This window comes from Choloepus didactylus, chromosome Y (genome assembly GCF_015220235.1).
Source record: "Choloepus didactylus isolate mChoDid1 chromosome Y, mChoDid1.pri, whole genome shotgun sequence".
Classification (NCBI taxonomy): domain Eukaryota; kingdom Metazoa; phylum Chordata; class Mammalia; order Pilosa; family Megalonychidae; genus Choloepus; species Choloepus didactylus.
Genome location: NC_051335.1, coordinates 18,777,194 through 18,795,177, shown reverse-complemented (window position 1 = coordinate 18,795,177; position 17,984 = coordinate 18,777,194). Strand labels below are relative to the sequence as shown.

Below are 17,984 nucleotides of genomic sequence, written 5' to 3'. Positions count from 1 at the left end.
TTAAATGTAATCTCTCACCACCATTCCCCACCCTTACCCTACATTCTCTACCTTCTCTGCTTTATAATTATAACTAAATGTTTTTTTAACATACTATATATACTTATTTATTTTGATAATCATCTGTATCCTGCTACTAGAATATAATGTCCATGAAGATAGGATAGGGATTTTTTGGTCTGTTTGTTACTTTTATATCCCCAGTGCCTAAAACACATGTTGAACAAATTCATTAATTTTATTTTTCAGTATGATGAACATTTGACTCAACTTGAGAAGGATATTTGCACAGCTAAAGAAGCAGCTTTGGAAGAAGCAGAATTAGAAAGCCTGGACCCAATGACCCCAGGGCCTTACACACCTCAGGTAAGTCTAAGGACTTGGAACCGCTTCTTACAGTTTTCTTGGTTTGGGAAATGGGGAGCATGTTAACATCTGTTTACTGAGATACCGTTCTTCTCTGTCCTCTTCATATGCCTTTCGTGTGCTTTCTTGTCTTCTCAAAGGCTAAGGTGAATGAGGGCTGTGGGTCTTGGTGGCCTTGTTGAATCCAGAAGAGACAGCTATGGGATGAATGAGAGAGGGGGGAGGCCTTAGTTGTTTAGGTAGTATTTGAGAATACCAGTTACTGACTTCTGTGGCCAGAGGTATCCTCTGAGTCTCTCTTGTCCATGAATCGGGGCTCTAGGATATCCCTAGAGTGTAGACTTCTCAGTTACAGACATGGGCCACGTTGTTGTATCCTGTATACCCGATTACTCATTCCCTCAGAGGTATCTCAGTGTGCCTTAGATCTATCACCTGTTTTCCTGGATTGACTCCCTCTCCTAATGAAAACAGGTAATATTAACAATATTCTTAAATTTACTGAGGCTGGGGAGCAGGATAAATAAGAAATTTTTAGCCTTTCTGGTCTGACTCAACCCCTGATTTGTATTTCCTCTACACTTTTAGAGGGCTGGCATATTTGAAGAATCGGAATTACCAGAATATAACTGATGCTTGGTTACTATATTGGAGGCACTATGGTAGAGTGGAAAGTACATGAACTGTGGCATAGACCTGGTCTGGGTTTGTGTCTTAGCCCTGCTTCTGTGTCTACCTTTGTGATCTTGGGAAGTTAAATTAACCTCTCTAATTCAATTTCTTTTTCTCTAAAATCTACTTTTCAAGATTGTTGTAAACATTAAACAAGTCAAGGTGCCAGGCACGTTATAGACATTCAGGGAATGTTTGTTTCCTTCTCTGTATGAAAGTTGTCTGTAAGGCTCCCAGAAGCCCTTTCAAATTTAACCAAATGTTTTAATGCTAAATTTTCCCAATTCCCACAGGAATTTTTTTTTTCATTCTACCCAGGTTTCACTCTGAACTGATAATGCAACATATGTGATCTGTTGGATTATTGCTGTCTCTGTATCTCATTCATGCACTGTTCCTATCTGTCTCTCTTTTACTCTCCCTTACACCCCAAAACCTAGGTTACTGAGGGGCTAGGTACGAGGAACCCTCAGATACTTCTTCCAGGCCCAGAACAAGAAAGGCTCTTGGAGCATGTGGGCAGATTGGGTCATGGGGGCTTGGGTGTGTGATGTTGCCCAGGAAGGCCCTATTTGCTAATAGGTCCACAGCTTCCACAGGGCCTTTTCTGGTAAGTTAAAGCCTGGGTGTTAGCGCCATCATTCCCCAGGAGAGTCTAGCCACTGAGTGGCACATAGTTTACTCTAGTGTAGGACAGCTTAAGCCTAGTCTTTTGGTGAGTCAAAGCCTTGGACCCCAAAGTTTCTTCCTTTTTTCTCTTTCTCTCCCACTCTGCCTCATGGCTGAGGAAAACCTTGCCACTGTTCTCCCTCTTGAGCAGTAGCTGTTGTTTGGTGCAGTTAAAGAGTTTTCTGTGAAAAGTAGTGTTTAGATAGTGCTGCTTTGTTATACCAGTTTACCCTTTCATCATTCCCTTCATTCACACATACTCAGATGGAGATAAAAAGCACAACTCATCCCATCTAGCTTGCATTGCATCCATCATGTGTTGAGCTTAGCGCTTCATATAAAACTGCTTTCTTTGCCATTTCTCACACAGCCCTTCCACACTACACTGTAAGATTTTTCAGAAGGATGATTCCCCAATTTTTCCTTCTTTTCATCCACAGCTGGTTTATTGGCTCTGTAATGATTTGAGTTCTATTTTTCATCTCTTTTCCCAAAACTCTCCTCTTAAATCAGTCTTGCTTGTTTGTTTGCTTAAAAAAAAAAAACAACCAAAGTGAAATATGAGAGTTTTTGTTGATAAAAGTAACATGTTCATTGCAAAAATTAAAAAATGTAAAGAGAATAAGTCACCTGTAATCAATTCTACCACTCAGAACCAACCACTGTGAACACTTTGGTGTGTTTCTTTCGTATCTGTGGTGTATATGTATGTATGCATTTATAGACAAACTTTTTTTAAAGTTCAGTTTTATTGAGATATATTCACATACCATACAGTCGTCCGTGGTGTACAATCAACTGTTCATAGTATTTTCATATAGTTGTGCATTCATCACCCCAATCTAATTTTGAACATTTTCCTTACATCAGAAAGAACAAGAATAAGAATAAAAAATAAAAGTAAAAAAGAACTCCCAAATCATTGCCCCCATCCCACCCTATTTTTCATTTCTTCTACTGATCCATCCATACACTGGATAAAGGGAGTGCAATCCCCAAGGTTTTCACAATCACAGTGTCACCCCTTGTAAGCTACATTGTTATACAATCATCTTCAAGAGTCCAGGCTACTGGGTTGGAGTTTGGTAGTTTCAGGTATTGACTTCTAGCTATTCTAATACATTACAACCTAAAAAGTGTTATCTATTTAATGTGTAAGAATGTCCACCAGAGTGACCTCTCTACTCCATTTGAAATCTCTCAGCCACTGAAGCTTTATTTCGTTTCATTTCATATCCCTCTTTTGGTCAAGAAGATGTTCTCAATTCCATGATGCCAGGTCCAGATTCATCCCCAGGAGTCATATCCTGTGTTGCCAGGGAGAGTTATACCCCTAGGAGTCAGGTCCCATGTAGGGGGGAAGGCAGCGAGTTCACCTGCCAAGCTGGCCTGGTTAGAGAGACAGGGCCACATCTGAGGAACAACAAAGATGTACTCAGGGGGAGACTCTTAGGCACAATTATAAGCAGGTTTTAGCCTCCTCTTTGCAGTAATGAGCTTCATAAGGGCAAGCCCTAAGATAGAAGGCTTGGCATACCGACCTTCAGTCCTCAAAAGTTATAGACAGACTTTTAAAACAAAACTGGTAAATATGATTTGGGGTTCTGTTCTTTTCACTCTTACATTATATTACATAATATCATTTCATTAGTCTTGGAAAACATGATTTTTTAATAGTTGCAGCATATTTCTACCCTGGCTTTTGAGTAACTCTTTCCTGCTTTTCTAGCCTGCTCTTTATCAGTTCTTCCTACCCTCCTGTCACTGCTAATTCCCTGTTCTTTTCAAAGGAGGGGAGAGAAAAGGGATTTATAATTTATTGAGTACAAGCTATTGAGTTTATATATATCTCTTAATTTTCACAAAAGCCCTATGAGGTAGGCATTATCATCCATGCTTTACGTTGAGGAAACCAAGGCTTAGAGAGATTATATAATTTATTGAAAGTTTTTCAGCTGGCACATGGTGGAGCCAAGATTGAAACCCAGGGCAGTTTACTCCAAAGCCCATGGTTTTTCACCACACCATTTTGCCTCGTAGTATTCTCTACTGAGCTCATAGCTATCAAACCAATACATTCTCTTATCAGAATTGAAATGTCTTTACCCCATTCCCTCTTAGATCTCTAAATCAATCAAAATAGCCCTGTTCATACCGAGGAGCAAGTGATTGTACACTTTGGATAATTGTATGGTATCTGAACAATCTCAATAAAAATGAAAAAGAAAATAGCCCTGGTCATGAAGCCCTGGGCCTAAAAACAATAAGACAAGGCTTAGAACTAGGATATGGACAAGAAAGGCTGTTAAAACATAGAATTTCCCATTGCTTTGATGCTTTTCTGTTTTGGGCTTCTGATTATATACATCAGATACCTCTCTGCTAGAATAGACAACATTTGTAACATCCCCAAAAACCTGTCCATAAAGCTGTGCCAAACTATGTTTTCTCTTTAATCGGATTGCTTTTCATGACCTTTCTCTGCAATGAATGCTCTTAATGGGGAGTTTTGTGCATTTCTTACTCCTGTCTCTAAACAGAAGCTAAGTTGTGTGTTTTGTGCCACAGCCTCCTGATTTATATGATGTGAACACATCCCTCAGTATATCGCGAGATGCCTCTGTATTTCAAGATGAGAGCAGTATGTCTGTCCTGGATATTCCCACTACCACTCCAGAAAAGCAGGCAACACAGGTTGGATGTTCTTTTTCTCTTTGTGAGATTGGTAGTATGCCTGGGGAGTGGAGGGTAGGGGCACTGTTGGTAGTTGGTGGTATATGACATGTCAAGAATGATTGGGCCTATTGGCCCTGAGAATGAAGGCTTAGAAATGTATCAAGTTGCGATGGTGGCAAGTCACATGACTGACATTGTCTTCTGCCTGTCCCCATGGGCAGTTACTTACAGTAGAATTTCAGGGAAGACACAAGGGTGAAAAGTGTTTGAGGCATCAGAGCAACTTGACAGGTAGCTAGAAAGATCAATTGCGTTCAGAGGCAGAATTTAAAATAATTGGCCTGCTACATTACTGCATGTATATTATAATCTAAATTAAAATCATTTATGGAATTCAGTCAAATTTTAAATAATTGACCTGTTTTAGAGGCATCAGAAGATAACCCTGATCTGAAGCCAGAAATCTTATCAGTTGTTTTTAGTCAGGGTTACACTGGAGAGTGCAAAACCCAGGAGGGTTTTTCTATCCCTAAGAGCCCAACACAAGCCAAGGAAAGCTTGAGTTAGAAAGGAAGAGTCTCCAAGTGATGATGATACAGTAAGAGTAGACCAAGGACCTTCCTGTTCTTTGGGATTATTACCCTACCCTAGATTTCCAAAGAATGAATGGGGGAGAAAATGCACATGCCTTGAGCTGTGTAACAGCCCCCACTAGCATTGGGGTTGGCTGGGATGTCAGTGAGGAGCATCAGTCCTGGGTGAGAGCCCTTGGTTAACTCCTCCTACAGGCACGTTCCTCAATGATGTGCTATTTGTGTTCCTTATTCAGATGCGCCAGGGCCAAGGTACGCTGGGCGAGGAAGACTCTGATGTAGATATTAACGGGTATGATGAGGAGGAGGAGGATGGGAAACCTAAGACTCCAGCCCCAGTGAGTATGCTTACAGAAAGCTTACGGTTACATTATTTTCTTATATGATAGGATCCCCAACAGTAGAGGGCAGGCCAAATCCCAACATGATATGAGAGGGTCTCCGTAGTGAGCCCCAGTCTGACTTTAATTCTTGAAAACAGCTAAACATCTGTCTACCAGAATTACATAACAACATATAAGGCAGCAAGGGGGACTGATGGTGGTTTTTTGGTATCTTACTTGATCAGTTCATGGAACTTTGACCCCCAACTGGTCTCATTCAGGAAGGTGAAGATGGAGATGGTGATCTTGCAGATGAAGAGGAAGGAGCTGTGCAACAGCCTCAAGCCAGTGTCCTGTATGAGGATTTGCTTATGTCTGAAGGAGAGGATGATGAGGAGGATGCTGGGAGTGATGAAGAAGGAGATAATCCCTTCTCTGGTATGTCTAGCTCCTTTGGTTCTGGCCATAGCACCTTCAGGATTGGATAGGAATCTCTGCTGTTATCAGACACTGCCTCTTTTATTGAATTTCCATTAATAAATCTCAAGGTACTGAGCACTGGCTCATAGGATGAGTATATTCATTAGCTTCAAAAGAAGTGAAGTCATAGAGCACAGGAGGTACAAAGAACAGGAAGAGAAGCAGCAATGGCTCAGTAGCAGTTTATCCTATGAATAAATTCTAAAGATGAGAAAGAAATGTGATATGTGGCAACAGGGAAGGAAAATTAAGAAAAAAGATCCTGCTTTAGGATCTTTTAAATGAATTAATGGCAGCAGCAGGAACAAGTATGGGAGCTACTTAATGGCAGCAGCAGGAACAAGTATGGGAGGAGAAGATAAGAGAAAAAACAAATAGGTTGGGTTGGACTGAGATGAAAAAAAGAAATGTTTACTTGGATCCAGTTTCCAAACTACAGATCTTCCAAATACTGACCCGGGGAATTTACAAGAGAAGCTTCTGAGGTGAGGAATAGTGGTAAAATGCCTGCTTAGATGTGTGGAAGTGAGTGGCTGGGTCTGGAAGACCAAGGGTGTTAATTCTGTCAAGCTTCTCTCTTGATGAGCCACAATCTGTCTCTTTTCACAGCTATCCAGCTGAGCGAAAGTGGAAGTGACTCTGATGTGGGATCTGATGGGATAAGACCCAAACTGCCGTGCATGCTTCAGGAGAACACAAAGATGGGCATGGAAAACGAAGAGAGCATGATGTCCTATGAGGGAGACGGTGGGGAGGCTTCCCATGGTTTGGAGGATAGCAACATCAGGTAATCGACAGCAACATGCTACAGGGCTGTGGCATCACTGCCCAGCAATGATGTCACAGGGCCCAGCGTCAGATTACTTTCATCCATCAAACATTTCCTGAGCACCTGCTAGGGCCAGGCACTGTGCTAGGCCCTGGGGATACACAGAGGAGGAGCAAGACATATCCTGCCCCTGAGGAGCTCACAGTCTAGTGGAAGACACTGACCTAAACAAATGATGACAAATACAATGTGATAAGTGCTATAAGATACGTAAGTACAAAGTGCCAAGGTACCACTGAGGAGGGAGTGTCTCACCCCACTTGAAGTAATCAGGGAAAGTTTCACAGATGAGGAAACATTTGAACTGGACCTTAAAGGATGAATAGGAGTCTGCTAAGTAGATATGGTGGCAGCAGGTAGGGAGATCTTTATAGATGGAACAATGTGTTCAAAAGCACAGAAATAAAAGATAACATAAAGAATGTTCCAGAGCAAAAGGAGGTTGTTGGGAATTGAGGCTCCAGAATAGCAAGGGATTATATTGTGGTGGACTTTAAATGTCATGCTAAGACATTTGGATTTTATCTTGTGGGTAATGGGAATTATGACTGGAAGGAAAAGGAAGCAATATCAGATTTGTGTATTAAATAACTCTTAGGGCAATGTGGAACAGATCATGAGAACCTGAACTGGCATCTGTCAGGAGCAGGAGGGTAACAAAGGGATGCTCAAGAGCCATTTAGTAGGTAAATCAGTTGGATTTAGGAGGTAAGGGGGTCAGATGAATAAGGAATAGAAATGTCACTGAGATAGGAAAGAGGAAGAACAGGTATTTATATGTTGTGGGAAAGGAGGAAGAAAATGAATTTGACTTTGGACATGTTGGATTTAAGGTTACTATATAATACATCTAGGCAGGGGTATCTAGCAAGCAGTTAGAGTCTTCTTTTTATTCATTCACTTGGCAAATATTTATCACAAGTACAAAACAACTAAGATGTGATCCCTTCTTTAAAGGAGTTCAGTCTAGTGGGAGACCTAAAATAGGTAAGCAGACAATCACAATGTAACACAGTAAGTGGTGTGATAGGCAACTAGAGGATTTTTCTGGGTCTTGGGTAGTGTGTGGAGGAGGGGAGGTGGCTAGAGAAGGAAACCAAGCTGACTACAGATAGGAATTAGCTCAATGAAGAGGAAAGAAGAGGGCACCGCAGAGAGCAGGAACAGTATGTGTGAAGACACAGAGGCATGAAACATTAGAGGACACAAGCAGCTCAGTATAGCTGGAGGTTTTGATCGGTCCATGTAAGAGTATGATAAGAGATTATTTAAAGAGGTAGGTAAGGACGAAATCATGAAGGACCTGAAAGTTTGGGGCAGCCATTAAATGAGAGTAGTGTGATCAGATTTATATTTCTAAAAGATTGCTCTGTGCCACAAAAGAAAAATGGGCAAAAGGCGTGAGCTTAACAGTTCACAAAAGAAATGCAAATTGCCAATAAATATATGAAACAATAGCTTCCCTAATAATTAAAGAAATGCAATAAAATACTGAGATATAATTTTTTTATCAGATTGGCAAAGATTAAAATGAATGATAACGCTAGTGTTGGAGAGGGTGTGGGGGAAAAAAGGACATTCTGAAACTACTGGTGGTAATGTAAATTGACAAAATGGGGTAGGCATGAGAGAGGTATAGCAACTTATCATTATAAATAAAAAACTTTAAAAATGTGCGTCCCATTTGGCCCCAAAATTCCATGTTTAGGAAATTATTCTACGGGGATAATAAAATAACTTTGATCGAGATGTTTGCACAAGGATGTTTATCACAGCGTTGTTTCTAATAATGGAAAATTGGAGACAGCTGAAATGTCCTAATGAGACTGTTAAATAAATCATGTTACAACCATGCAGTGGAATGCAGCAGCTATTAAAATGTTGATATAGATGTATGTTTATTGACATGGAACAGTGTTCATTATATATATCATTAGTGAAAAAAAGCAGATTCCTAAAGAGTATGTAGAGTATTCCAATTTTGTAAATAAAAAACATGTTTAAGCACATAAATACATAGAAAAATTTTGGAAGGTCATATACCACAAGATTATCTGTAAGTGGTGGGGTTATTGGTAATTTTCTCTTTTTTTCTCTTTTTCTGGTGTGTATGTTCTACATTTTTACCAATGAACATGCATTATCTCTGTGATTTTTTTAAGTAAAATTGAGAATAAACAAACAAAAAATAAAGAGCACTCTGGCAGAAGTATGAAGAATGAATTGGAGGACAGCAAGACTGGAGGCATGAAGACTTACTTCAGTCGTGCAGGCCAGAGATAATAATGGACTGAGCTAAGGCAGTCAGGGTAGTGATGGAAAAGAAGAGTAGAAGCAAAGATAATATTGAAGAGGTAGAATCTTCAGGACTGTTGACTAACTGGATATGTGAGTGAGTGAGGCTCTTAAGTGTTAGACTGTCAGAGCATTTATGGTCATGTAAGCTTGTAGTGTGTGTTGTTCAGGTGTAGATGAGTTTCTTTTGTTTAGGTTCTTGTGATACATGAAGTTGGCAAGTTGATGTTTTTGAACCAGGATCATTTTTTTTTTCCTCACGGATCTGTAGGACAGTCCAGAACCAGTCATTTTAGTGTCGAGGGGAAGTGAGATGGGTTGATCCCCTTGTGGCATCGAGAATGGGACTGGTCAGCTAGAGGATGGTGCCTGAGCTTGAGAGATGACATGTTTCTCTTCTCAGTTGCGGGAGCTATGAGGAGCCTGATCCCAAGTCGAACACCCAAGACACAAGCTTCAGCAGCATCGGTGGGTATGAGGTATCAGAGGAGGAGGAAGAGGAGGAGGAAGAGCAGCGCTCTGGGCCAAGCGTACTAAGCCAGGTCCACCTGTCAGAGGACGAGGAGGACAGTGAGGATTTCCACTCCATTGCTGGGGACAGTGACTTGGACTCTGATGAATGAGGCCTCTTTTGGGCCTCCTGGGTCAGCCTTCCCTGTTCTCCAGCCTAGGGGGTCCACCTTTCCCCAATTTGTTGATAATTATACAGTGTCTGATCTAGAAATCACCAGATTAACTAACAACCTTAGCCTTTAAAAAACTTAGTGAGTAATTGCTAATAAATTGCCTCTCCTGATCTTCTTGGGGCAATGCCACCATTCCATTTAACACACAGCATCCACCTTCCCCACACCAATACCAAAGAGAGAGAGAGAGAGAGCCCAAGTTCCTTCTCCATTGCCCCTCTTTTCACTCTATTTATTGCTCATGGAATAATTTTTCCCTGGGAAAGGAGGAGCTATCATGAAAGGACTAATAATTTTTATGTCCTCTTGATGTGTTAGAAGTTTTCCAAGCATGGTATCATCTTAGTTTTCTAATTTGCAGGTGGAACAGGTAGCAGCTTCCCTGCTGGGATGGAGAATTGGGCTCTGGTAGGACTCTGTGCCACACTTTAAAAACAAATCTATCAGACCAACAGCTATTTTTCTTATTTATTTGATTATACAGTGCCTTATTCCTAAATGGATTTGAGGCAAATGACTAAATCTTTGAAACAGCCTATATGTCAGTAATTATATGTTGCTATGTAAATGTCTTCTGTCCCCCCACCTCACCCCGGGGAAATAGTAGGAAATGGTAAATTTCTTAGGGTCAGGACTGTGTCTTCTGTTTCTTTTCATGCTTGGGATATGGTTCTGTGCAACGTAGGTACTCAGTGAGTGTTTCTAGAATCATAAAATCCTCAGCAGATTTGTTAGGAGCATCTGCTCCATACAAACACTCTATCAGATCCTTGGGATGCGAAAGTAAATAAGACACATCCCTTTTACCCAAAGAGCTTATCATCAGGTTGGGGGAGGGGAAGTAGAATTCTAAATATGTTAATAAATCATTATGGAACTGTGAGATAAGTGTGATTAAGAAGCTGGATATAAAGTATAGGGGGAAATAAAAGGGTAATCATGTCTGAAAAGTCAAGGAAGTTTTCCAGAGGTAATTTTTAAGCTAGTTGTGGAAGAATTAGTAGACGTTTGCCAGATGGAAAAGTCCAGGCAGAGTGTAATATGAAGTGAAAAGATCAAAGTCTAGAAATGGCAGAGTGTGTTCCTAGTTTGTTTGTTTGTTTGTACCTGCCTCGTTCCAGTCCTTCAGTGTTGGAGTGGCTAGAGAGGAGATTGAAAGATGGGTAGGAAGCATATTATCAAGAGCTTTGCATTTGATGCTAATAAGTGAATTTTATATTATGGAAAATGAGTTATAAGAAGAATAATGTGTTTTAGAAATTTTCTGTATTTTGAATGAAGAAAGAAATTGAAGAAGCATATGTACAGTGTGATCCCATTTTTGTAAAAGATAAAACCATTTGTGTTTATATATACTTGTATATGCAAAGGAAAAGGTCTGAAAATGATAACCTCTGGGGAATGGGATTTGAGGTGGGGGGTTATATGATTGTATGTATAGTAGGTGTGGGGTATTTGTACTTTTATTTCTGTATTGCTTGAATTTTTTTTACAAGTATGTATTATTTTTGTAATAAAAAAAAATAAAACATTAATTCCAGCAACAGTGTGGAGAATGGTTTGGAGGGGAGCAAATCTAGTTCAAGTAAGGAGAATGGCACCTGAACTAGGGCTGTGATATTGGGATGGGGTTGGGAGGAGTGGATGGATTTGCGAAATCTTCAGGGAGTTAGAATAAACAGGACTTGATGACCAGTTGGCATTTAGGGACAGAAAAGAATGGAAGGTGGCTTCCAGAATTTTGGTTTGGGTGACTGGGTGATTACATTGTATTCATTCATTCAACACTTACCAAGTCACCTGTTTTGTTTTCCTTTTTTTTTTCATTTTTATTGAGATTGTTCAGATAGCATACAATTATCCGAAGATCCAAAGTGTACAATCACTTGCCCCTTTGTACCCTCATACAGCTGTGCATCCATCACACTTAATTTTTGTTCAATTTTTAGAAACTTTTCATTACTTCAGACAAGAAATAAAGTGAAAGATGAAAAAAGGAAAAAAAGAAAAGGAAACTCTAATCCTCCCCTATCCCTAACCAACCCCCTTCAGTTGTTGACTCGTAATATTAATATAGTACATTTGTTGCTGTTTATGAAAAAATGTTGAAATACTGCTAACTGTAGTATATAGTTTGTAATAGGTATATAGTTCTTCCCTATATGCCCCTCTATTATTAACTTCTAATTGTATTGTCATACATTTGTTTTGGTTCATGGAAGCGATTTCTAGTATTTGTACAGTTGATCATGGACATTGCCCACCATAGGATTCAGTTTTACACGTTCCCATCTTTTGACCTCCAGCTTTCCTTCTGGTGACATATATGACCCTGAGCTTCCCCTTTCCACCTCATTCACACACCATTTGGCGCTGTTAGTTATTTACACATCATGCTGCCAACACCTCTGTTTATTTCCAAACATTCAAGTTCATCCTAATTGAACATTCTGCTCATACTAAGCAACCACTCCCCATTCTTAAGCCTCGTCCTGTATCTTCGTACCTTATATTTCATGTCTATGAGTTTACATATTATAATTAATTCCTATCAGTGAGACCCTGTAATAATTGTCCTTATTTGTCTGGCTTATTTCACTCAGTATATTGCCCTCGAGGTTTTGTCATCAACCCATTTTTTTTTCAATATGGTTTTGTTCACTCACCATACATTCCATCCCAAGTAAATAATTGATGGTTCTCTGCATGGTCATACATTTATGTGTTCACCACCTTCACCACTATCTATATAAGGGCATCTACATTTCTTACACAAGGCAGGAGGGAGAGTCAAAGAAGGTAGAGAGGCAAAAGAAAGAGGAAAAAAAAAATGACAGCTAGGAAGCAGCAAAAGGAAAAATAACCTTAAATCAAAGTAGAATAAAGAATCAGACAATATCACCAATGTCAAGTGTCTAACATGCCTCCCCTATCCCCCCCTCTTATCTGCATTTACCTTGGTATATCACCTTTGTTACATTAAAGAAAGCATAATACAATGATTCTATTAGTTACAGACTCTAGTTTATGCTGATTGCATCCCTCCCCCAATGCCTCCCCATTTTTAACACCTTGCAAGGTTGACATTTGCTTGTTCTCCCTCATAAAAGAACATATTTGTACATTTTATCACAATTGTTGAATACTCTAGATTTCATCAAGTTACACAGTCCCAGTCTTTATCTTTCCTCCTTTCTTGTGGTGTCTCACATGCTCCCCACCTTTCTCTCTGAACCGTATTCATAGTTACCTTTGTTCAGTGTACTTACATTGTTGTGCTACCATCTCCCAAAACTGTGTTCCAAACCATGCACTCCTGTCTTCTATCACCCTGTAGTGCTCCCTTTAGTATTTCCTGTAGGGCAGGTGTCTTGTTCACAAAGTCTCTCATTGTCTGTTTGTCAGAAAATATTTTGAGCTCTCCCTCATATTTGAAGGACAGCTTTGCTGGATATAGGATTCTTGGTTGGCAGTTTTTCTCTTTCAGTATCTTAAATATATCACACCACTTCCTTCTTGCCTCCATGGTTTCTGCTGAGAGATCCGCACATAGTCTTATTAAGCTTCCTTTGTATGTAATGGACTGCTTTTCTCTTGCTGCTTTCAGGATTCTCTCTGTCTTTGACATTTGATAATCTGATTATTAAGTGTCTTGGCGTAGGCCTATTCATATCTCTTCTGTTTGGAGTACGCTGCGCTTCTTGGATCTGTAGTTTTATGTCTTTCATAAGAGATGGGAAATTTTCATTGATTATTTCCTCTATTATTGCTTCTGCCCCCTTTCCTTTCTCTTCTCCTTCTGGGACACCAATGATACGTACATTATTGTACTTTGTTTCATCCTTGAGTTCCCGGAGACGTTGCTCATATTTTTTTCATTCTTTTCTCCATCTGCTCCTTTGCGTGTAGGCTTTCAGGTGTTTTGTTCTCCAGTTCCTGGGTGTTTTCTTCTGCTCTTGAGATCTGCTGTTGTATGTTTCCATTGTATCTTTCATCCCTTGTGTTGTGCCTTTCATTTCCATAGATTCTACTAGTTGTTTTTTTGAACTTTTGATTTCTGCCATATACATGTCCAGTGCTTCCTTTACAGTCTCTATCTCTTTTGCAATATCTTCTCTAAACTTCCTGATTTGATTTAGCATTAGTTGTTTAAATTCCTGTATCTCAGTTGAAGTGTCCATTTGTTCCTCTGACTGGGCCATAACTTTGTTTTTCTTCATGTAGGTTGTAATTTTCTGTTGTCTAGGCATGGTTTCCTTGGTTATCCAAATCAGTTTTTCCCAGACCAGAACAGGCTCAAGTCCCAGGGGGAAGAAATATTCAGTGTCTGGTTTCCCTGAGGGTGTGTCTTAGAAAATTGCTCCAGCCTTTGATGCCTCAGGTCACTGTGCTTTTCTGCCCAGCAGGTGATGCCTGTAAGCCTATAATTCTTGACTGGTGTGAGGAGGTATGGCTGTGTTCCCCCAGGCTCTGGGGTCTGGTTCTGAATGGAAAGGGCCTCACCCCTTTCCTCCTAGAGAAGACAGACCCCCAAAGTGGAGGTCATTAGCATTTCAATGGTCTCTGTCTCTCTCTGCTTGTGCTGTCTCCACCCTTCCCCGAGTCACAGCCCTGGAAACTGAATATGACTGGGGCTTTCTCTACTGAGCCGAAAAAGAAACATAGTCCCCTTCAGACCCAGTCCAGGGTGACCCTCCGGCTCTCCAAGTTCAGTCGTCACCCAAAGCCTCTGTCTGTTTTTTGGGGATGCGTACCTGTAATGAGCAGTTCACACTCGCTACTTAAAACCCCAGTTGGAGCTCAGCTGAGCTATATTCGCTTGCTGGGAGAGAGCTTCTCTCTGGCACCACGAGGCTTTGCAGCTCGGGCTATGGGGGAGGGGTTCTCATGACTTGGATCTGCAGGTTTTACTTACAGATTGTATGCTGTGTTCTCGGGCATTCCTCCCAATTCAGGTTGGTGTATGATGAGTGGATGGTCTCGTTTGTCCCCCTGCAGTTACTCTGGATTATTTACTAGTTGTTCCTGGTTTTTTGTAGTTGTTCCAGGGGGACTACTTAGCTTCCACTCCTCTCTATGCTGCCATCTTGCCCCAAGTACCTGTTTTCCTGTTTTTTTAAACTTCTATTGTGGTAGCATATACACAACATTTCCAGTTTTAACCACTTTCAGGTATTCAGTTCAGTGGTGTTAATTACATTCACCATCTGTTACCAAAACTTTTCCATCATCCCATGCAGAAACCCTGTACCGATTAAGCAGTAACTCCCCATTCCCCACTCCTACTCGCCCTGCCCCGATACCCTGTAATCTGTTTTGATGAATTTTCAAGCCACCTATGCTTATCAAGCAGTCTGCTAGAGGCAGATGTAGTTTCTGATTTTGAGGAACTTACTGTCTCTAATGAGAAGAGAGATGTAAATAAATAAGTTAAATAAAAAGCAATCATTGCAATAAATATTTACAAGGTACAGAGGTGAGTCAAAGGAGTTACCAACTTTGCTTGTGGAGTAAGGAGACACTTGAGATAGGAATTTGAGTGTTGAGGAATTTGCCAGTCACAGGGGAGTGGAGTGGGAGGTGGGAGGGCATTCTAGGCAGATCAGAATGCTTAGAAGAAAACAACATGGTCTCTTCATGGAACCACAAGTAGTTCTGGAGGCAATAGGGATGGAATGAGGAGTTATATCTTGGTGACCGATCAGATAATGAAGAGCAAGGGAGTGAAACCTAGGTTTCTGACATAGGCTACCAGGTGAATAGTGATACTGTTCACTGAACAGGTTGAGGTTGAAAGGGAGGAGAAACAGTTAAGTTCTGTTTGAAGCATGAAAGTTTGAAGTAAGATAGGCATAAAGCCCAGGATTTGTACAGCTTTGGAAGTTGGTGAGATCACCCAGAAAGCATGCATCGAGTCAGAGCGTGGAAGACAGAATCCTGGGGAAGACCAATATTTAGGAGTTGGCAGAAATAGAAGGAAAACCGGAAAAGTGATATTGCTGAAAGCAAGGAAGGAGTTTCAAGGAAAGGGGGAGGGGCGTGTAGGAATGTATATACCAGAGAAAGGTAAAGTAAACAAGGCCTGAGAGAGCCTTTGGGTTTGACAGGCTGGTGACCTTAGCTAGCAAAAGCAGTTGCAACAGAGTAGTGGGATTGAAAGCCAGCTCGCAGCAAGTTGAGGACCAGATGGGAGATGAGGAAGTGACAAAAGTGAACATAGACAAGTCTTTGAAGAAGCTAGGCTGTGAGAAATAAAAGCGGGAAAGTCTTAAGAATAAGTCACGTAAGCATGTTTAAATAGGCGTGGGGGAAGAAAGTTGTAGAGAAGGAGTTTAAAAAAGCAAGAGAGGATAATTATCAGGAAGACATCTCTGTGGAAACAGGAGTGTGTATTAGCACAGGTAAAGTTTACCTTAGGAGAAGAGATCTCTTCCTCTAAGATAGAGAAAACAATGGATGGTAGATTAGTGTGTAGGTAAGAGAGATGTTAACTTGGAGGAGTTAACATTTCATAGCTTCTGTTTACTTAGTGAAATAGGTTAAGACCCTCCTTGTGAAAAAATGAAAATGGGATGGAGACTTGAAGAAAGTCCTCAACTACTAAGAGGGATGATGAAAAACTGAGAACTAACTAAAAATGTCCATTAGTAGCAGAGAATTTGAATTTTTGGTACATCCATTCAGTGAAACAATATATAGCTGTTAAAAAGAGAGGTAGTTGTTGCTTAATGGGCACAATTTCTGTTTTAGGTGATGAAAAAGTTGTAATGAATGGTGGTAGTCGCACATCATCATAAAGTAATTAATGCCACTGAATTGTACACTAAAAATGGTTAAAATAGCGAATTGTATGGTATGTATATGTTACCACATTAAAAAATAAACTAAAAAAAAGACGTAAATCTACACATGCTAATGTGGAAAGATATTCTTGGAAATATAAGTCAGAATAATAGGGTTTGAATTCATTTGTTTGGAGGTCAAAACATAAAAATCCATGTCTGTATACTCAAGGAAAAGACTTGGCAAGTTAATACCTCTAGAAATGAGATGGAATATGTGTGTGGGGGGGTGCTTGTTCTTTTCTTTTTAAGCTCTTCAATTTATATTTAAGTATTTTTTAAAGAAAATGGTCACTGAGGGAAATGGGAGCTGAAGCTGACTAGGGATCCATAAAAGATTTGCCAGGTGTTGAATGCACCAGTGAGGTTAAAGACCATTCATTTAAAATGGTGCCGATTTACTTTATTGTGTGGTTTTTCTCTGGAGGTACATAGTGACACAACTGGCAGAGTGAGCGTAGATGCAGAAAAGGTAAAGTAGGTTTGGGTAAAAACCTGGATATAAGAGATGATTAATGGGTTTCATTTCACTTCAATCACCGTTTCTTGAATGTTCTGAGCTGCATGCTGTGTGTACAACTGACAGTCTAGTGCTGGAGATGCACAAGTATTCACAAGAGTATAAGTGCAGGGGTAAAATAAATACAGTGTACCATAAAGATACAGAGGAGGACATGGAACCTCAACTCTGGAGTCAAGGGAGACCTTCCCAGAGGCGTCTAATATGAGTTAGCCAGGCAAAGAAGGCATTGAAGATAGAGAATGGCTGTCATTACAGGCAGAACAAATAGCATGTGCAAAGAACATTCTACTATAAATAGGGATGGTTGGAGTGTGGTGCATATGGAAAGGGCTGGCAAGTGCTGAAACTGTAGAATTAGCCAGGGCCCAGATCATGCTTTGCTAAAGAATTTGGATTTTATCCTAAAGGGAATAGTGACCTCTGAAGGACTCAGATCACACTAGCAGCAATTCAGGCTATGGATTTGTAGCAGAGCAAGATTGAAGATGGTTGTGGTAGTCATATAGGCAATATATTATGGGTCAGTGGTAAGACAATGGCAGTGAGCAGAGATTTGAGAATTTGGGAGGTAGAATCTATAAGACTTGGTGACTGATTAGATGTGAGAGATGATTTCAGTCAGTCATGTGACCAATAAATATTGATTGATTCCCTAGTGGGTGCCAGACATTATTCTAGATGCTCTGAATACAGCAGTGACTAAAACAAAGTCCCTTTCCTCAAAGACCTTAGAGGCAAGAAGGGCTATGAAGAAAAGTGATGTTCAGTGTGTGTGGGAAGTGAGGGTGCTAATTTAGTGGTCAGGGAAGATCTTGCTGAGTAGTTGTCATTGGCATATAAATGTGCATGTATTTAATAAACTTTTTAAAAAATTTTGAAAAGGTAAGTAGTGAAAGAACCACAAGAGATACTTTAGAAGACTGGCCAGAGTGGTTTGAGGAAAACAAGATACACTGTTGTCAGGGAAGCCAAATGAGAGTTTCAAGTCAATCAGATAAGGACTGAATTTTGTCCTTTGGTTTTGGCAATT

At 40.3% G+C, this 17,984-nt stretch overlaps 1 protein-coding gene across 2 annotated transcripts in view; it reads left to right on the top strand.

The window, feature by feature from the left end:
- TAF1 (TATA-box binding protein associated factor 1) overlaps positions 1-11,124 on the top strand; it is a 145,270-nt gene extending 134,146 nt beyond the window's left edge. For both annotated transcript variants that reach the window (XM_037822723.1, XM_037822722.1), the window contains exons 34-38: positions 250-366; positions 4,276-4,401; positions 5,581-5,737; positions 6,389-6,566; positions 9,307-11,124. In XM_037822723.1, coding sequence (XP_037678651.1) covers positions 250-366; positions 4,276-4,401; positions 5,581-5,737; positions 6,389-6,566; positions 9,307-9,526 — 798 coding nt within the window. In that variant the 3' untranslated portion in view covers positions 9,527-11,124. The remainder of the gene's footprint in view (positions 1-249; positions 367-4,275; positions 4,402-5,580; positions 5,738-6,388; positions 6,567-9,306) is intronic.
- Positions 11,125-17,984: the final 6,860 nt, after the last annotated feature.